Source organism: Olea europaea, unplaced genomic scaffold (genome assembly GCF_002742605.1).
Source record: "Olea europaea var. sylvestris unplaced genomic scaffold, O_europaea_v1 scaffold1061, whole genome shotgun sequence".
NCBI classification, from domain to species: Eukaryota; Viridiplantae; Streptophyta; class Magnoliopsida; order Lamiales; family Oleaceae; genus Olea; species Olea europaea.
Window position 1 is genome coordinate 205,242 of NW_019227959.1, and position 22,245 is coordinate 227,486.

Genomic DNA, 22,245 nt, shown 5'->3' on the forward strand with positions numbered 1-22,245 from the left:
CTCACTACATTCTCACTTCAAGCTATGCCTTTAGCCTGCTTCAATCCAAGTACAAAGGCTAGCAAGCTAGTTGCCACAAATGAACTTCTGGGTCAAAAAGGAACCAGATGAACGCCCCATCGGTTCCGGCCAAATGACTCAATCTCTCTCTTGGACGGTTCCCGAATCCTCAGGTCTAAACTTAACTTTCAAATTTTAAGCACAATCAGACATCTATATATCCTCCTTTGTCCATATAAAAAAAAAAAAAAAGGTTGAACCCCAACCTTAAGGGCCCTCACCGACCCTACCCTGGGTCATCGTGGAGGAGGTAAATCGCAGGATGTGCCTCCTAGGAGCCAGGGTGGAGAGCTCATGGATAGGCCAAGGCTCTTAACCCATATGGTAACTCCCGCTTGCAACAAAGCCAATTCCACCTTGCGGGGAATCGAACTCTGCACACTGCCGCGCTGAGCCCTATGCGCCCTCCCCTTTGCCACTGGGAGATATGCCCTGGGGGCTCCTTTGTCCATATATTTTCTATGAAAGGCGGAAGTAAATCAACAATGAAGAGGTTACTCCTACGTACATAACAAAAGATTTTACAAACAACTTTCCTGAAAATATTGAGATTTCTAGTAGAACAAAACAAACAGAATTTACTATCCAGTAATAGTGCAACTAAGAAGCAAGCATCAGTTTATACATCCCAAAAATAAGGGAAAAACAAATTGATGCACATGGTGAATCTTCAAGGCAGTTAGGCAGAGCATATATTTTCCATTTACATATCGATACAATTCAATTAATTGTTCCCATCTGTCCGTTGGGATCTCTTTGAGTTCTGGAAATGCGTGCAAATGCAAATATTCAGACATCAGTTCTATATCCATAAATATATGCGTCAATCGTTTGCAAGATTTCTCTTCTGGCCTTTTTGGTCATGAAAAGTTTAGCTCTAAACTTTGGGCTCCATAGCTCTACACGTGAAAAAATCACGGTGACCCCATAACAAACCAATTGCACCTCTCAGTTTCTCCAGAATAGTTGATACAAAAAGATCTAGACTGAAAGGTCTCAGTGCTCAACTATTTTCTCATAAAACAGCATACTTGCATTTGCATTCAGAACATCTTTCTCTGATACACTTCGTACTTCAGAATCCGAGATGCAAAACCATTGATCAATAGCAGATTCCAATAGTGCAATTGGATCTTCAGCACCTAATTTTGCTGTTACTCTTCTGTAAACCATGTAATGTCCACTTCCAACATTTCCAAAGTGCTCCACAACAGAGACTAGACGATATATTCGAGGTTTTGAAGGTGTTGTACTAACCTCCTGCACAAAGAACAAGAACCAAATTATATGAGAATAAACTCATTTGAAAACTACATTAACAATCTTCATACATCTATTTGCAAAATAATAAATATGCACATTTAATTTTATAAGCACTCGGCTATAGCAACAACCAACATACAGTGGTCTCTATTCAGATATATTATTTGCAATGTGATATACACATCTCAGGCCTTTGATAAAAACGAAATCCAACCTCCATGCGAGAAGCCATACTGAAGACTAAATTTCGATGAATGTGTCTTTTCTAAAACTCTTATAAGTTTTTAAATAAGATGGTTCAATACATAATAAAGTGGGGCAAGATGAAATAGGAAAAATATAGGGTAAGAAATGAAATCTAAAAAACTTTTGAAATTAAAATCAAAAGATAAACTCGAAGACATAAAGAAAGTGATAAAAGAATTATAATCAAGAAAAAAGTAAGTGCATTTTCGATTGGTGATTATTTTATAATTATTTATGGTCAAACATACTTTTAATCCAAACATTTTGTAGGATACACAATTACTTCCCACTTATTATCCACAAATTGTTTAGGACCCACATGTTTCAATCACTTATATTATATCACTTCAAGTTATAACTTAGTCACCAACCATACATGCACTAAGACATCCAATTGAGTGAAAATTTTATAATAAAGAGAACTCATTACACGTATGTGACTGTTCAGATACTACTTTCACAGTCTCAAAATGTTCAGAAGCTCCAGGTAGTCAGCCATGCTTATGTGAAGATTTTATTTTCCATTGATAACAAATGAACCAGTTCCAATAATTGTTTTCAAACCTAAAATGGCAAAGGGTTACAAAACGGGTCGTCTCAATGTCATTTTCCCTTTTTCACTTTTTTGTACCTTGTTGCATTCAACATGATAATCAAAGAGCTCAAAACAGTTCTAAAAGAGGAAGCAATAAACCCTGTGACTGAAACAATTTGATAAACTAACTCAATAAGCACCAGAAAAGCCTCTTGTCACATGTCACAAGATAATAATTATGTAATAAATTTTGAACGAAAGAGCAAGAAAACATTTGAAACTCTAGCTCTTAACATTTTGTTGCAATTATTTCACCCTTAATAAGAGAAACTTTGTAGCATATCATATTGATTATCTGTCCAAATAATATGCTCGACCATCAACTAACCTTGTCATTAGAAAGCGCAGGCATACTACCGATTATGGTATCAGCAAATCCACTATTCTCAAGCAAACTTGGTCCTCCTATAGAGGCTTTTAAGCAATTATTATCGGGTAGTGCAACTGTATTTCTTTCTGATTCCTTCGCAATCTTCGTTCTTGACGAAATGTTTTCCCCTGTACATACATTGCAACTTAGAAACCTGTATCAAGTTATATTTTCTGGTGAGTGGAGGAAAGGAATGCTAACACTGGTTTTTTGATAGCTTAAATTTCAAACTTTCTTCCCAGTTCTTTATTCCCACTTCACTTTTCATGAATAGAGACAGGTCCAGGGACAATGGAAAAGAGAGATGGCCCTGGAAAGATGACATCGTATTAGCCGATATTATAATTTGACTGAACGAAAAATCAGAAACAATTACATTGTCTACGCAGCAAAAATTTTACGAAAAATTCTAATGAGCAAATTTAGAATAATTCCACACAAGCATGATAAATGCACAAAAGGAATGATAGAATGCAGGAAAATAGTAATGAGAATAGTTGCATGATATTGTCAAGAGCTGAATGGCAACAAGAAGTATAAAAAGTGTGGGCAATGAAATATCTATATGCCACATATACCTTGCTACAGGAAGGAATCAATCATAATTAACAATCTAAAGCAAAATACCCGAAGTTTGACTGATTGCCCAGATACATTAGCTGAAGCACGTTGCAGATGAATGCATAAAATCTGCAAGCAAAAAATTATAGAATGAAAACTGGTAAAAGGCCGACTAACAAGTTAAGGAGTGGATAATAAAATAGAACATATTCCAATTTGCTGTTTTTCATTTAAGATGAACATGCAATCTCTTCACTTTAAATTATTTCACACTATTACATCAAAGTTTTTCATCAATTCCTTCAATTTCTTTCCATTTTTCCTATTTATGTGAGTACTTATTATTATTGTTTGTTTGTTTTTGTTTGGCAGGGATACTGATGGTAATGCTTCAATCACATATTTACTCCAATAGCTATTTAAAGCGAAAACAATAAAATTGTATGTACTCTCTATAAAGCACTGATACTTCAAAGACCCTTTTGTGTTGTTGCAATATGCTATTTTTCCAGGGCTGGCCCTGAAGGTTTTGAAGCCCTAGACGATAAATTATCATGAAGCCCCTACAAATTTATTTTTTTCTTTTTTTTCATAAACGTATTAGCATCAAATATGGCCAAATCAAGCAGTTTCTCATGATGAGGAACATTATACTATGTTACTCTTTCACCATTTGATTCTTTCGAGAATCAATTTTCGTGTTCAAAAAATAGAATATTAAAGATTTTTAGAAATTGGTGAAGTATGGGAGTAGTGACTACCATTTATTGTCTAAAATAACTTACATTCAAAAATTAAAATCAAAAATCAAAAGTAGCAATTCAAATCGAAAAAAAGACATTATTGGGTAGGTAGATAACCTTATGCTTTATTTGCACTATTACATTAAGAAGCATGGTGATAGAACCCAACTGTTAAAGCCGACAGGTTTAATGCAGAGATGAAAACTGAAATGGAAATGATTAATTTTATTGAAATGAACGTAAGAAAGGACTCCAAACAACCCAGAGCATTCGAGAGGCTCAGGACTCTCCCACTAGACTCAACATACACATGAATGAATGAATATCCCAACTCCCCCTTACATTTATAGACAATTTGCTAGCTATCTATTACCCTTTTACCCCTCTTGCTAACAACCTTTGGAATACTCTAGAATTTTTATGGATTGGGCTGCAATTTGATTGGATGTCTATCATTACTAGCCGCCTCGAAATCCACCTTGTCCTCAAGGTGGAAGTGTAGCTCAACTTCAAAATTCGAAACTCCATAGAGGTGAACCATTTTTGGAGTAAGCTTGTAGTTATTAGCTTGTGTATATTAATTTTGCTCCAATAAGGACTGTAAAGTAAGTGGGCTTGTTTCTTGGAGTCCATGCTGTCCTCCACCCTATGGGCCCATTTAATGATATGGCCCAAACCACAAGGCCCTAGCATCCTTCCCTCGTCCTAGATTACAAGGCCAGTTCCATTAACTTCCACCCGTTGGGCCAATTTCAACCGATTAATAGCATTTCCTTTCATCACCGTCGGAGCTGCCTGAACCTCGAAATTTTTCCTGTTCTCCTCAATCGCTCCGTCCTGCTTCCGCACCAAAACGTTCTTCGAAATTGAGCCTTCTCGAGATATCCACCCATCAGGTTCCCTTCCTTTGAAAACCAATATCTCCAACCTTCGATCTCGATTTTCAGCTTTCCTCAGTTCGTCACGATGATCCCTGCCTTTTGGCTTAAGTCAAATTTCATCCAATTTTGTCGGAATTTCAAAGGTAAGGGTGGGTTTGAGTGCAGCCGCTACCAATTGTTTTTCCTTCCTGGGATGCTCGTTTGTATTAGTTCCGGTTTCCTCCCGTTTCCAGTTCCCCGCAATGTAAGATTTTCTATGTTTGTATTGATGAAACCCTTTCAACCGATTGAGAGAAAGGCTGTGTGCATCTCCAGTGTGATGCTCGATTGTATTCTTCTCCCTCCACCTGTGGTATAGTCGTTTGCCCAATTGCAGCAAAATAGGGCTTAAAACTGGAGACGTCTGATGGTTTTTAGGGTTGCAAGTAGTGATTGGGCCATTTATTCTTACCCCATATGGGCCCATTACGTCTTGGGCTTGATTAAATGAAATGTTGCAATTTCCTTGTTGGGCCAACTTCTGGTCATGGTCTAATTCCACTAAATCTCTGGATTCTCCTTCGTTCTTCTTCTCCTGCTTCCTCAATTTCATAGAGGCTCCCTTCAGATCCTACTCTGACCTCTTCTCCACCTCCGACGATGGTGATGATAATATGTGCAATTTATCACACCGTTCATCATGTGCTAGCTCCCAGTTCGATTTAACCCCTTGTTTCCAGTCTGAAAATTCATCAACAATGAAAATCTATCTCACGTCCGGCTCCTCAGTTTTCCTCCTGTCCGGCTCCTCTTGGAGGTGCGTGATGCGGCTATTTTTCTCCTGCACGTCCCACTTCTTAATCATCATATCCATCTTCTCCAGCATCCCGGACATTACCTTCTTAATTTCAGATTTCATTGCCCTAAACTCTGATTTTAGTTCATCGATCCTTGCTTCCCGAACTTCTACGTGCCTTCCTTCACCAACTGTAACACCCCAGGGCCAGCATGATTGCTCTGATACCATATTGATAGAACCCCAACTCTTAAAGCTGTTTGGTTTAATGCAGAGATGAAAACTGAAATGGAAATGATTAATTTTATTGAAATGAACGAAAGAAAGGACTCCAAACAACCCAGAGCATTCGAGAGGCTTGGGACTCTCCCACTAGACTCAACATACACGTGAATGAATGAATATCCCAACTCCCCCTTACATTTATAGACAATTTGCTAGCTATCTATTACCCTTTTACCCCTATTGCTAACAACCTATGGAATACTCTAGAATTTTTGATGGATTAGGCTGCAATTTGATTGGATGTCTATCACATGGACACGGACACATAAGATTACATTTTTAAAAAAACTAGGATACGCTGATAAGTGCAATAAAATTCAACATAATTTTATTAATATAAAAAAAATTAACACAAAAGCATAATAATAAAAATAAAATAAAGTACTAAAGCACTTTATCTTAATCATTAATTGTTGAAACTTCATTTTTTTCAACATCAACATTAATTTCTTCATTATCATTAAAAATAACACTCTAACTTTGGCTCATCTGATGGTTTTTATAATGGGACAAAATCCTAGGAATAGATATAGTGGGCTAGAAAAATAGTAGATTGGATGATTTCGATTTTTATAGCTTTTTGATATAAAACAATTTAGAGGACAAAGTAGGACGGAGAAAAAAATGTTGTTAGATTGTTTTAGTTTTTGACCCCCATACAACTTGAAGACCCACTTCCTATTTATAACTTCAAAAGTCGGTGCATCACCTCTAGAAAATTCTGATTTTTTCACTATTTTATTATGTGTTTTACTTGTTCCTTAAACAAATCTACAGCCTTCTAGGTTGTATGGTTTCTAGAATATGAAAGTTTCTAGAAATATGCAGCAGTATTAATACTCCTCCTCGGTGCGCATTTCAATAACTCCAATCATATCTCGTAGAAACTCGAACTTTGCTCGTGGTAGCGCCTCAATGAATATGTCAGCTAATTGTTCTTCACTTCTGCATTGTTTGAGCTCTATCTCTTTATTTGCTTCAGCTTCACTAATGAAGTGATACCTGATTCCAGTGTTTTAGTTCTGCTATGAAATACAAGATTCTTGGCCATCGCTATTGCAACTTGCTGTCACAGTAAATCTCTATAGCTTTATCTTGTGGCTCTCCTATGTCTTCGAGTATGAGCTTTAGCCATATAGCTTGGCTTGTTGCCATTACTGCTGCAATATACTCTGCTTCAGCTGATGACTGTGCAATCGTTGCCTGGTTCTTTGATGCCCAAGAGAATATTCTAGAACCTAGTGTGAATGCATAGCTTGATGCATTTTTCATATCATCCATTGATCTTGTCCAATCACTATGAGTATACCCAAATAGTCTTGAATCAGGCGTAGATTGATACCATATTCTATAGTCTTTTGTTCCTTGGAGATATCTTAGTATGCGTTTTGCTGCTCCATTGTGAACTTGACTTGGATTCCGCATGAATCTTGAAAGTAGGCTGGTTGCATACATTATGTTTGGCCTTGTAGCTATGAGATAGAGTAAACTTCCAATTAGGCTTCGAAATTGTAAGCTATCTACTTTTGGAGTACAGTCTTCTTGTTTGAGAGATTTGTTGCTATCCAATGGTATTGCTATAGTTTTACAACTTTCCATCTCGAACTTCTTTATAAGATTAGTGGTAAACTTCTTCTGAGTAATAAATATCCCATCTTCAGATTAAGTTATCTTGATCCCTGAAAATAGTGCATTAACCCCAAATCAATCATCTCGAATGTTTTCATCATATCTTCCTTAAATTTTTTTATCATACTTTCATCATTCCCTGTATAGATGAAATCATTGACATATAGAGATATAATGAGTATACAGTTTGTACCTTGATTTTTGATGTATAAAGTCGATTCGCTTTGGCTTCTCCGAAATCCATGCTCAGTGAAGTTGTCTATTTTGCTATACCACGCTTGTGGAGCTTGTTTCAATCCATATGGTGCCTTCTTTAGTTTGAGAACTTCATCTTCTTTACCTTGTACCATGTACCTTTGAGGTTGTTCGACATAAATTTCCTCTCAAGATAACCATTGAGAAATGTTGATTTCAAGTCTAGCTGGTAAATCTTCCACTTCTTCTGTGAGGCTAATGCAATTAGCGCCCTTATAGCGTCAAGTTGAGCAACTGGAGCAAATGTCTCATTGTAGTCGATGCCAAACTGCTGTGAGTATCCTTTAGCAACCAGTCCTACTTCTTACTTTTGGATTAAGCCATCGGCGTTAAGTTTTGTCTTGTAGACCAACTAAATTATTATGTCTTCTTTGTCTCAAGGAAGATCTATAAGCTTCTAAGCGTCTTTTTCTCGATCATTTTTATTTTTTCGGCAATAGCTTTTATCTATTCTGGTTGCTTTGAAGCTATTTCATAGCTTTCAAGTTCTACGATCATCAAGTTGCAGATTTGATATATTTATGATAATATTTTTGTTTTTCTTGGTGACGATTTTAGTGAGTCGACAGATTTCTATCGTTGCTTGTTGTAGAAACTCTGGTTTATTGATCCCTTCGACGTCACCCTCCTATTTTTGTGGTTGTGTTAGGATGCTGATAGCTTTTCTTTCAGCTTGACCAGTCTCCCAGTTGTACGGGGCTTATTCATCAAACTTAACGAACTGACTTATAATTAGCTTTTTTGTTCTCAAGTTATCGAGTCGATAGCTTTTTCATTGAGAACTATAGCATAGGAAGATTCTTTTTTCTGTCTTTTCATCTAACTTACCTCTTTTCTCTTGTGGAATGTGTCTTATAATTAGCTTCTTTGTTCTCAAGTTATCGACTTGATAGCCTTTTGATTGAGAACTATAGCATAGGAAGATTCTTTTCTCTGTCTTTTCATCTAGCTTACCTCTTGTGGAATATGTGTAGCAAATGAAGTCGAAGACTCTAAGATACTTTGCTGAAGGTTTTCGTCTGCTCCATGGTTCTATTGGTATTTCATCTTGCACAACTTTGGTCAGACATCGGTTTAGTAATTAAACTATGGTGCTTACTGCGTCTGCCCAAAAGGTTTTTGGAAGACCTTTCTCCATTACCATACCTCTAACTGTCTCCATTACAATTCTGTTCTTTCTCTTTGACATGCCATTTTGTTCTGGTGCGTATCCAACGGTGAGCTAATGCTTCATTCCTTCATCTTCACAAAACTTGTTGAATTCTTAATGTGTATTCTTTACCTCCGTCACTTCTGATTGCCTTGATATTGTGACCACCTTACTTTTCAACATAGCTTTTGAACATTTTGATCTAAAAAATTTGGGATTTTTCACGCAAAAAGTATGCCTATGTCATTCTAGTGTAATCACCTATGCAGAGAATGAAATACTTATTTTGCACATGTGATAGAGTACACATCATAACTCATATATCAGTATGTATCAGCTCCAATAGCTTTTTCGCTTTCTAAGATTTTTCGGATGAAAATGGTCGACGATGTTTCCCAAGCTAACATCCTTCGCAAACTTCATTAATCTTCTTTATGACAAATAGATCTTTCATCATGCTCTTTTGTTGAAGGATCTTCAACCCGTGGAAGTGGAAGTGTCCAAATCTTCTGTGCCATAGCCATGACTCGTCCACTTACACCATCATTGCTGTATTGTTTACGTATCTCCATTGGATTGGAAAGTTTCTCTTCTCCTGCTTTTTGATTTTTTCAATTACTAGAAATTTATCTTTCTTATCATAGATTGTACAATAATCTCTTTCAAAATGTAAACTGTATCATTTCTCCATCATTTGACCCACAAGTAGTAGGTTTTGATCTATTGTAGGGACCAATAGAACTTCATTGACATCTCTCTTGCCCTTTTTTGTATCAACGGTAATAGTGTCTTTGCCTATTGCCTCTATGAAATTTCCATTTCCAATTTTGATTTTTGCCTTAATTTTATCAAGACTGCAGAAAATACTTTCATCTTTTGTCATGTGGTTACTACAGCCGCTATCTAGATATCACAAATCCAATTTGTCTTCAGATGCATCCTTACTGGAGGCATATAACAGTCGTCCTTCGGTTTCTTTTTCTTCAGACAAATTATCTTGATGATTTTGTTTAAAGCAAAAAAAAATTTACAAGGTGACCAAATTTTTTATAGCTACAGTACTCTGGTTTTCCTTTAAACTAGCAATCCTTCTCCAAATGACTTTTTCTTTTACAAATACCACGTGGAGGATACTTGCCGCTTTTATCAATTTCTTTTTCTTGAATTTCTTTGTTTTTAGAATTATCTTTGAATTTTCTTTCACCTTAGATTTCTGAAATCACACATAATAACTTTGATTGAAAATCATTTTCCGTGTCAATTTCATAACATCTTTCTAATCTTTTTCATGAGCTTCTAGTGAATTTATTAATTCTGCAGCTGTTAATTTATCTATATCTTTAGACTCCTCAATAGCTGCAATAATTAGATCATATTTTTCTGTACAAGTAATTAAAATTTTTCCAACATCTTTCTTTTCAAGAACATCGTCTCCATAAGATCTTAGTTAATTTACTATTTCATCTATTCTTGAATAATAATCTTTCGCGATGTCAGAATCTTACATTTTTAGATTTTTAAAATTCCTTCTTAGAGTTTGAAGATGGTAAGTACATACCTTGTCACCGTCGTAGAACTCCTCTTTCAATTTATCCCAAGCTTTTTTTGCCATTTTAGCCAACTCATTCGTAGAGCTAGAGAATCTTTTTGTTGATTCTCTTTAAGTTCATTCTTTTGTACAACAGTTAGAGTGGAAATGTCATTGATTCAGTATACTCGTCACCGACATCCCATAAATTATTCGCACAAAAGTAAGTTTTTATTTTGATGGAACAAAAATCATAGTTGTCTCCATTAAATATTGGGATAGGAATTGAGGAGCAGAAAGCGTCTGCCATAATTAGTGGATTGGATGATTTTGATTTTGATTTTTTGATATAAAACAACTTAGAGGACAAAGTGGGCATGAGAGACGAAGGTCAGATTGATACTGCTTTAGTTTTTGGCTTGCATACAATTTGAAGACCCACTGCCTACTTACAGCTATTAAAAGTCGGTGCATCACCTTTAGAGAATTATGATTTTTCACTATTTTATTATTTGTTTTACTTGCTTCTTGAGCAAATCTAGAGACTTATAGGTTGTATGGTTTCTAGAATATGAAAGTTTCTAGAAATGTGCAGCAATATTAATATCATCTAATCAGCAACCTCAAGTAGAGTATCAAATGAGATATTCCACATTTTGAATTCTCTTTTTGAATAGAGATGTAACTTTCTTGATAAAAGATGCAAATTACTATGAATGAAAAGTAATTCATCACATCATTGTAGCGTTATTTTATTTCTTCTCACAGAGGGCACAAAAGAGTACGTACTCCAATTTTTTAAGCACTAGATGAAGAAGAAGGTTGTACAAGAAGTTTCAAAGCAATGTTTTGTAATACAGGTGCATGTAAACCGTGAACTATCGGATATGTATCGAAAATCATATAAATATACGTTAATGTATTGAAAATTTTAAAAATATAAAATATATAAAATAATTTAAAAAAATATCCAATGTGTATCAAAGGTTATCCGAGAGCATTGGAGCTTGGATACGTATCAGATACGGGTACATAACAAGTTTACAAGCATAGGTGCTTCTTAACTATTACATCTTCATAAAAATATTTAATGTAAGAAATTTCACAAATAATAACTTTTTTGGACTTTCAAAATTTTTTGAAGCATTCCCGAGGTTGTATTTTTTCAATAACTCTCTCTCAAACATGCTAAATACCCAAGATGATTAAAAATTAATTTCTATACATCCAAATGAACCTAAATCCATTCTCTCTAATTTCCTAACTTATTTCTTATCACTGCTTCCCATTCTTGTTACAATGGCGAATTGATTAGAGAGAATTCAAAGGGAGTTTCTTTGGACGGAATTAGGGGAAGAGAGGAAATTTCATCTGATTAATTAGGGTGTGATTTATTCTCCTGTAAGGATGGGGGGCCTTGAATTAAGGAGTCTTGTTCTGTTTAACAAGGCTTTATTGGGCAAATGGTTGTGGTGATTTAGAGTAGAGATTTTTGGAGAGAAATTATAGGAGCGAAGTATGGTATGATGGAAGGGGGTTGGTGCTCGATCGAGGGTCGTGGATCTTATGGGATGAGTTTGTAGAAATATATCCGACGAGGATGGAATGATTTTCGAGATAAATTGACTTATGTGGTGGGGAATGGCAATAGTATCAAATTTTGGGATGATTGCTGGTGTGGAGATCGTCCACTAAAGGCATGGTTTCCTTCTTTGTACCACATTGTTTTGGAACCGTCCGCTATGATGAGTGATGTAATAGTCGTATATAATGGAAGTTATAGCTGGAATATTGCTTTTGAAAGGGGATTACAGGATTGAGAACTGATGATTATGCACTGTTCTTGACTTTCTTGCACGAAGCGCAAATATAGCAGGTGGAGGTTGGCACGGGATGGTGTTTTTTCAGTTCGCACTTATTTTAGATCCATGTTCGGTCTAGTGGAGAGTTCATTTCCCTGGAAGATGGTGTGACAATGTAAATTGTCCCCACGGGTGGCTTCCTTATTATGGACGGTTGTGAGGGGACAGACGTTAACGGTGGATAATCTTCGAAGAAAAGGCTTTTGTGTTATCAAGTGGTGTTATATGTGTAAGAGAGATGGGGAAACGATTGACCATTTGTTTATCCATTGTGATGGTGTTTGGTGGCTGTAGAATAGTATTCTAGCTTCCCAACATTTGGATTTGGCATTGCCTAAGCGCATAGAAGATGTATTGCGGGCAAGGAGGAAAAGATTTCGAGAAAAGGATAGTAGACTTGTGTGGAGTCTTATACTAGGATGCATTGTATGGTGCATGTGAAGAGAAAGGAACAGACGCTGTTTTGAAGACCAAACAAGAACAACAGAACAAATCAGAGAATTGTTTTATATGATTTTGTATACTTGATTTAATGCTGCGGCCACTAATCGTACAGAAAGATTGCCTAACTTCATGTCGTTTCTTTTTTGTTTATTTTAATAATACACCTCCCATGTATTATCCTATTGATTAATAAAATTATATGATTACTTATACAAAAAAAAAAAAAAAAAAAAAAAAAACACTATAGTATGCGTCCTAAATGCTTCTGTATATGCAATTTGCTGCTAAATAAATAGTCACTAAGTACTATTGAAAGAATAATACCCACGTTGAAATTCTTGTACTTTATTCTGTGGAATTCCTTATTTTTTGTCCATATTTCTAGGAAATCCTGTAGCAGCAAATTAGTTTCCAAATTAAGGGATGTTATTTTTATCAATTCCCATTCTTAGGCATTTAGCTAGCAGAGTATTTTAGGAAATTAAACTTTTTCTTGATTTTAGGAAGTGATTTATTCTTTCCATTCTCCTATAAATTGTACATTCTTTATCATCAGAAAAGTGAATAAGAATTACACATTCTTCATACTTTCTCATAAAATTTCTTATGGACTCGAATACTTATTCTAACATTTTCTATATGTATACATATAGTATTTATTCATTTATTATTACTTATTCACATACCTATAATGTATTTTGTTTTGAAAACTTTGAGATTGAAATATCACCACATCTGTATCACATTATATCCAAAACTGATATCAACAAATGTGCTTCCTAATGCACCATCCTGGCAATTAAAGAGAATAATATGAAGTGTGTTTGAGGGCAAATAAATGGGAAAATCCCTTTAATCATTAGTTTTCCAGTAGTAGTTATTGCCGGAGCATTCAAATTTTTAACTGTATTAACATAAATGTATATCTGAGCATCGGACGCCAAGTTCAAATTTTACAAGTCCAGTGTTCCCCAACCATGACATGCTCCCCCGTGAACCTAATTAATAATATCTTTATCCCTGTCTTTATACTGCATAAAATAAAATTTCAATAACCATGTGCCAAGCCTTCAATAGAGATGAGGCCACGGAAATGTTCATACCTTAGGACTCCGTGCAATACTGAGTTGCTTGAAAGCACGACAGAACCTATTTGACCATGGAAGCCCTTGAAGGGAAGAAAGGGTTTTGCAGTCACATGAATCATCATGAGTACAACTTTGTAATTTTTCAACATCTGTCTGAAAAAAAGGTGTGTTTCAGGAATACACCGGTAATTTCAAAATTTCCAACTGTTTCATTATGAAATATGCCAGCCAAGACACACAAAACAGAGAACTTCTCAGTTCATAGAAGCTAAAAGATATATGTGTATGTTGGTACACAATATTGGAAAGGACTCAACAACATAATGAACAAGATTTTAGCCAATTTTCCTTCCTTGATAGCGTCCAGTGCCAACCAATCCTAACTACCAAACATGACAAAAATGGGTAAGACCGTGGCCAAAAGTTTTGAGGAGATCATACACACAACTTGAGGGCCATAAGTTTTAGCTGAGCTGACAAACCTCAACCAGGACATAGACGATAGATCTATGCAAGAAGAGTATGGAATGAAAATTTACCTTATCTTCAGCCACTGTAGACACATATTTTATTGCAGCATTGTGCCAACAGTGGCTGCAGCAATAATTCTCAAGATGTTCAGCAACTAAAAAATGATTGAGGCAATCCTCCAGGGAGCATCCTTCCATCTAAAATGTATATACCAGAAAAACATCACCACAAGGAAGGAATTGAAAATAAAGGTATGGAAAGCATTTGTATCACAATTGTAAACCGTACTATTGTAGCATTATGGCTGATCGGGGGTGAAAGGTGCAAACTGTGGAATAGTTGAAAATCTAGAGATATCTGCATAGAGAAAGGTCAAAAAAAAATAAAAATAAATAACTCACTCAAAGAGAAAAGGCTGAATGATTGAAAGAATGCCCTTCATTTTGCTACTTCCACTACAAGGTCAACTGGTCAAGCTTACAATATTATGAGGATAATCATTGTAGAACAGTCAACAAAATTGACAAGTTGGCTAATGTATACCATTTATATACAAAATTATAACAAAAAATTATGATACAACTGCTACCTATACACTCAAGTCACTTCGCATTTACTTTAATTACCTAACTTAAGTATGGGCATTGACAATTCAAATAAATAATATCATAATATCAATATTCTTACTGGTACCATTCAACCTGAATCGAACAGCTTTGGCAAACTAAAATGCTGCCAACTATCCCATCAAAGGGCCCAAGGAAACTGTGCAACCACCTTTGCCATTCACTCCACCCATTGCTGCTGTTTACTATTCGAATCCTATGATGAGGGGAAGTCAAATCAGCCAAATAGCTGCGATCAGGGACATATTGCTCTGATAGTTCTTCTCTTAATGAAGACAAAAGATGAGAAAATGCTTCCTCGGCGTCCTACATCCAGACCAATTCAAGTTAAAACATTTCCTCGTCGATTAAGAAGTTCAAATGCTTATCACAAAAGTACCTGCTGGCTAGTTAGATTGAAACTTGGAAAGTAATTATCCATTGCTAGCATAAGTTTTCTTGGACTGAGCACAGCTCTTCCATGTCGGACAGTACCTAATTCTGCAAGATCATGTTTACTATCGGTCATGCTGGCCATGAATGTTAAATGCAACTTACCAAGCTTATAACTGAACTCAACCAGGAAACAAAAGCTTAATATGTCCAGTGTTAGAAATACTCGCATCAGAGTAATACATGTAGGATGGAGAGATAAATAAGACCAGGTGGGCATCGTTTTCCAGAAATAACACCATTTTGGGTGCAATCACTGGCAACGCCTAAAACCAAGATCTAACAGAATCATTGGGTAATACATCAGGACGATAAGCATTAGTTTGATACAAAGCATCCAATAACAGAATCATTGGGTAATACATCAGGACGATAAGCATTAGTTTGATACCAAGCATCCCATAACAGAATCATTGGGTAATACACAATAAGCATTAGTTTTGTAGGCAAAATATGTTTTTGAACATTTTTTTTATTTTTTTATTTTGGCTTTATTAATTAAACAAATTCGAATTTTTGTTAGTGAGTAATTTGGAGAAATTTAGCGCGCTGCAGTATTTAACTCAATGCATTCACGTTGTAGTCTGAGTGTTCGTACATTTGTTAGAACCGATCAAGCTCACGAAATATATCATATTGGTGTAGATTTTGATTTTGACTGTATAACTTTCCATATGAACACTTGTACTGCTTGACATGAATTTGACACGAATCTCTTTATGCTTGGAGAGGAAGTCAAAGACTTTCCTTATTTCTAGTTATAAAAGATTTGATTTGATATTATTTGAGTTCCTTATTTAGTTCTCTTGTCATTATTATAATGGAAATACTAATATCTATCTTTCAAATTCTTGTGCCTCAATTAAGAAACATTTAAAGATAAATTCTTGTGCACAAAAGAATGAAAAAAAGTCCTGATATAGATTAGGGCTACACATTTTCATACATCTTGAACACAAAAGAATTGTTAGAGGTAGGAGAGTGAGAATGGAATATCAATAAAAAGCATTCTAACGTAGTCTTAAACAAATAATATATTACATTAAATACTCATAACACTATCAGTTTATACCTAGTTTATTGCACCATATGGAGGATATTGATTGGTGATGCACCACCACAGTGGTATAAAATTGTGCTTGTATAAAGAATTAATCAAGTGTAAATACATGGAGAATATTGACATTCTGAGCAGGCAAATATAATTGAGAAGCTAGCCATAATAAACAATAGGCCAGCTGATCCAGTTATGTTAGACACGAGTTCCTCCACACTGGAATTCAGAATTTATGCTTTACATGACTTTTAAGCTGAATAGTTTATCCAAAAATGAAAATACCTTATTTTAGGAACAATTCTATATATAGGTACAGATAGATAGTTATATTTAGCTTAATGTAAAGTAGAAGACAAAAGGCATAAAAGACATTGGAACCTTTCCAGGCTTTATTACTGTGTCATTCTTATTAATCAATAATGAAGTAAAAGCAAGAAAGGAAATGAGCATATAGAAAAGTAAATGGAAGATTCATGATTCATCTTTGAGGATTTTCGCTCTTCCCATTTCAAAACCAAAGCGGAATAAAAGAAAAATGGAAGTCATGCTGCCAAGTAAATACAGATTTGTTTGTTGAGAATGTCTTCAAGTACAGTGACAAGATGGAGCATGAATTGTGGGCCAAAACTAATGGCAGAGTGAAAGATCGCCACAACCTACAAATTTTGCATGCAAGTGTGCCTTGATTTTACATAAACGTCACCTTGAATTTTGTTGATTCAGTTAAAACGTCTTGGAACGCTCTAACCTCAGTACTGGATTGGACAAGGTACAAAATGTGAATTGAAATTATTTGACTTCCAATGAATCGAAACCTTGGTTTAGGTGGCAGGGGGAAGGGGAGAAGGATTGGGATCAAACGATCTTTCATCTAGCTTTGAGAACATTATCCATACAGTAAATACAATAACTATTTTCACAACAATCACTACTGTGACGAGAATATACAACTAAAGCTTGTAACATGAGGTAATGTCAGGAAGAGAATAGACTTTCTGAAATCTATCTTTTTTGTCTTCAGAAAAAGTTGATGGGAAACACCATGAATATAAAATAAAATGTTATTAATGATTTCGTTAGCCTTTCAAAAGTAGAAACCAGTGCACGATACTTGATACGGACACAGTTGCGAGATAATAGAAACAGCAGTACAATGCAATAAATTAGGATAATCCTATATTTTGAAACTCTAAAACTACTAATATTCTCTGAACATTTAAGCTTGTGGTATAACCCAACCTATCACCATGCCTGGACAACAAAGATTAAAGTATCATGCAAGATCCTTACATTAACCTCTCCAAGATGCCAAAAAAGCCTTTCAAAACATCCAACATGGAAAACATCATATGGCATTTTAAAGACGAACCATAACTGCAAAACAGACACATTCCTGACTAATAATCACACTTCTAAACTCTAGAGTAGCCACGAAATCCCCACATCTAGAAAAACAATTTGCAGCTATGCGCCGATAAGAATGCAACTGAACCACAAGAGATTATAAACATCAACAAGTTCAAAATTAATAAGTTAATATTACTCAAAATAAGATGCAGAGCTTGAATTTGATAATATACCACAATCGCATTATGAATTGAGAAATGGAGACACTTATCTCCAAATGAGCAAACTCCTCAATTCAATTTCAAATTTTCAATACGTGAAAACAATTTTCGCACAGACCTTCCATTAGAGAAGACAGGGCATTAACAAGTGGCGTGCTTTCAACTCTATCTGATGAAAACTTGAATTCCTCCACAGTTTTTTCAAGATATTTCCGAAAGCTCGAGCAGCTTGCCAAAGCCTAAACCCAAATATAAATCAATTATAAACAAATATAGAAAACTAAGATAATGGCATCATATTCATGTGGGACAGCAGAAAAGAAACTGTAGAAATAAATTTCTAACACCACCACAATACGACTCCAGCGAAAACAATTTAATTCGAGAGAGAGAGAGCTGAATTCACCTGCAAAATAACATTCAAGAAGCAATTATTTCCAAAATTTTGCAATCCAGGGACTGCCCAATACTTTTCAGAATCACTATCTGATAACAATAGCAGGTTGTTAAAGTTCAAAAATTTATCTTTTACAGCCAAGATTATACTAGCAGCACCCAGTACACCAACGGCTGCAGATATTTTTAGCCCAGAAGCAGAACCCCAGTTCCGTTCAGGCAGAAATTTAGACAGTTTTGGAATCAAAGAACTAATTTTTATGCTTTCTTGAATTTTCATTTTGGCAACTCTTACAACGCATGAAATCAGAGGCCCTTTAACTCAAGGCGCAAGAAAGGAAATGTTTCGCTTCTCTGGTTAATAGAAATTATTAATCTATAATTAACTCAGAAGTAAAGCATTTTAAGCTTTGCCAAACATGGTGTATGATTTCTTGGGCCACGGATATGCCCGTGTCCATAACTTCGGCCCAGTCCATGCCCCAGTTCTGCGCTGCAGAATCTCGTACATCTCCAAACCCTAAACTTCATCTTCGGCCTTTATAACTGCCTCTCCGTGATCATTCACCTCTCTCGAACGGTTTTATAAATCTTCTTTTTCATTGTCTAATATTACGTTTGTGCTATCTGTTGTTTGGTCTTGTGCTTACTACCGTAGCAAAAATTGCGTGGTTTTTTAAAATTTTATTTTCTGATTTTGTTTGAAAAGAATTCAATTGGTTTTATGGATGTGATTAACCTTGTGTCTATGATGATTAATTTTAAGGCTTGTTTCTCAAAAACATTCGCAGTGGCCGCCTAAGAACTTTCGCCTTCGCCGGGCTTGAGAGTTTATGCTGCTTCAATCCTTCCCTGGATGTCTGAGACACCTCCATTAATTTGATGCTGTTCCCTGTGTATTGGAATATGCTGACTGTATATGTATGTATTGCTTTGATAATTGATTCTGTTCTTTAGTTGATTTTTTTTTCTGAATTTAATTGCAGTGTTGTGCATAAAATGTGATCTTGGATCGAAACATGTGCATTTTTGCTTCTTTTAGAATATAGGGACTTTGAAGTCTACCCCTTGAGCATGAGAATTGGATTGCTTCCGGGATGATAAGTCCCTGAAATTCAAAATTTTCATCCATCCGTCACTTTGTCAGCATTTTTCATTTACCTGATTTGCTGACCATACAGGAATGGAACAATTTATTTTCCTATATACAAGTATAATTGTCATTTAATTTGATGTCCATGATGACAAATCCAAAGGCTTGTTTCTCAAAACATTCGCAGTGGCCGCCTAAGAGCTTTCGCCTTCGCCAGGCTTGAGAGCTAGTGCTGCTTTTATCCTTCCTTGGATGTCTGAGACTTTTCCAGTAAATTTGAAGATTTTGAATGCTTGTGTTTTACTTCTTGATTAGTTATTGAACTTTGGAATTTGTTCTGCAATTGCTATGGATTTTGCAGACAGTTAGTCAATACAAGAAGGAGAAGATGGATGAAAGGAGCAAGAATGCATAATGTGGATTGGACAAGAGAGCAAGGGAAAGCCAAACTCCTACTGCGAAGAGCAGCTGATCTGATATCATTATCATAATAGCAGAAGAGGTGGCAGTCCAAGCAATTCCAGCTATGCTTCACTTACGAAGATGGATTATAAAGTTTGTTGACAAAATAACATCCATAACAATCATTTCAAAAACAGATTTTTAAATCATTTCAAATCAATTATCTGGATTTTGTCAATACACTTTGTGATCCAATTTTTTGTAACTCAACTTTGTGCAAGTTTTATTGAAGCAATTCAGCCCAAATGTGGTGCCCACTTTCAATCATTTCGGATTATTTTCAACCAGTAATAAAATATTTTACATATAAATCTAAATTTTTCTACTTTTTAATCACGCATTCTCTTAAAAATACTCTTTAAAATTTTATTTGTTTTTTGAAATAATGGACACCAAATAGGGGCTCAGTCATTGTGCCGACCGAAGGTGCTAGAAACAGAAAGTCGGAGACATGTTTCGAAGTGATGGGGAGTTGAAATTTGGGTGTATTAATCAATTATGTCCATAATTTACATATTTACATCATTTTCACGTCTGGAGGAATAGTTGAGTTGTAGTACCAACTTCCCATGGAAACACCATAGTTGAAACCTTCATGTATTATTCTATCTTCGTTGAAAAAAAGAAAAAGAAATAAAGGTTCAACTGCAAGCGAATATGTAACTTGAATATGCTCTTGTTCTCGCACATATTAAGTGCAAGATAATAACAACGAGAAAAATGAACTCATTGGTATGCAAATACCTCTTACCATACGAACTTAAATTTGAATATAATACTAATCAACGATAATATCTCACTAACTACGATTTGGAATTTTAAACTTTAAAGCAAATGGAAGAGCATGTGCTTTCAACGCTCGGGACAATTAACCTGGTAAATCCAAGACCTGATTTGTGGAATCGCATGATTAATGTCTCATGGGCTACATCTTTAGCCCTGTTTGATCCTCATTAAATTACATTCTCTTTCTTTCTCCTATTTTCAACTACACAATTTTTTATAAAATAATATTACACGTAAATCGAAATTTTTTCCTTCTTTTTCAACCACTCATTTTTTCAACAAAACACTATTCCTCTCATTCTCATTACCAAAAATAGGGGCCAAACGGGGGCTTATAACAAAGTCGTAGTTTGGTGAGGATTAAAATTCAAATTTAAATTAACAATTAATTTTCAGTTTTAATCACATATATTATGGAATTCATGACTTTTCGATTACAAAATAAGGGCAATATCTAATTGTATAATTCTATGAATAATGTTATTTATTATCATGATAATGAAATATCCAGTGGTGGAGATAGTGGGGGACAGCGCTGGGCTATCCCCTAGCCCCTATAAGTATTTTAAGATAAAATTGAAGAATTTTGGCTTAAATTAGCATTAGCCTAGCTCTCCCATATAAATATCTAAGATGAAATTGTAGGATTTTGACCTAAATATTAGTATTAGCCCAACTCTAGTTTAAATCTCAACTCAAGACCAATGTCAATTATTCAAATTGTATTAAAAATACTACAATTATTAATTACTCTTTTCATGACGTTCATGAAATATGAATATTTTATTGTCAAAATAGATATTTTATTTAATTCATGTTTGACTAAAATTTACTTATAATTATTAAGTAAATTTTATTATAGATAATTAGTATTGATTAGATCTAAAAGAAAAATTACTTATTTTAATAGTTTGAGATACTACGTATTTTTCTAAATTTAAAAGTAATTGATTTTTTTTAGTAATACATACCATTTCATTTATTACTAATTCATATTTATAAAAAAAAAAAGTTAACTATAAAATAGATACCATGATCAAAATAAATAAATTAATATAGATTTGATATTTACAATAAAAAGAATAATTGTTAAAACTTATTTATTTATAAAGTAATCTGTATTGACAATATATATTTTTTTTTTTGCAATGAAAACAAATTCTAAGAATATATGTAAAAAAAATATTTTCCTTTGATTGGCAATTTTTATGTAAAACAAAACCAAACGAATATCAACAAATAGATGATTTTCTTGAAATTTTTTGTTGTTGGCAATGGAAACAAATTTCATCCCTAATACCAATAAAATATATCCCTTTAATTGACAATTTTCATATAAAACAAAATCAAACAAACACCAAAAACACTTTTATTTCCATATTTTCCACTTGAAAAATTATCCCAATCAAACGCAATAATTTACAATTCTCAAAAAAAATAATTTTCAAGCAATTCAATTCCCTAAAATTCCTTTTTAATTTTATTTTTACAATCAAACGAAAGGGTCCGTTTGATTGACCGAAAACGTACATTTGGCAATATCACATTCACCTATTTTAATTTTTAATTTTTTTAATAAATCAATTAAAATTTTCAACAACAATTGTACAAACAACTTT

General features: G+C 34.7%; 1 protein-coding gene and 1 long non-coding RNA gene across 4 annotated transcripts; one reads left to right on the top strand and one right to left on the bottom strand.

Annotated features, from left to right (window-relative positions):
- Window positions 1–595: 595 nt before the first annotated feature.
- Window positions 596–18,670, bottom strand: LOC111373011 (ubiquitin carboxyl-terminal hydrolase 27). 3 transcript variants are annotated; one of them, XM_022995460.1, is made up of 11 exons: window positions 18,296–18,670; window positions 18,008–18,128; window positions 15,212–15,312; window positions 14,908–15,138; window positions 14,495–14,563; window positions 14,275–14,403; window positions 13,751–13,888; window positions 3,162–3,224; window positions 2,736–2,844; window positions 2,493–2,662; window positions 596–1,320 (listed from the first exon to the last, which is right to left on the bottom strand). In XM_022995460.1, the coding sequence occupies exons 1-11, from the start codon at window positions 18,563–18,565 to the stop codon at window positions 1,057–1,059; spliced, it is 1,665 nt and encodes a 554-aa protein (XP_022851228.1). In that variant the 5' UTR covers window positions 18,566–18,670; the 3' UTR covers window positions 596–1,056. The 3 variants fall into 3 exon arrangements, with proteins under 3 accessions (XP_022851228.1, XP_022851229.1, XP_022851230.1); XM_022995461.1 differs by lacking the exon at window positions 14,495–14,563; XM_022995462.1 differs by lacking the exon at window positions 13,751–13,888.
- Window positions 18,671–18,795: 125 nt separating this feature from the next.
- On the top strand, window positions 18,796–20,511 carry LOC111373012. The gene is made up of 2 exons (XR_002698854.1): window positions 18,796–19,206; window positions 19,740–20,511. It is a non-coding gene; the product is annotated as an uncharacterized LOC111373012 (long non-coding RNA).
- The last annotated feature ends 1,734 nt before the right edge of the window (window positions 20,512–22,245 follow it).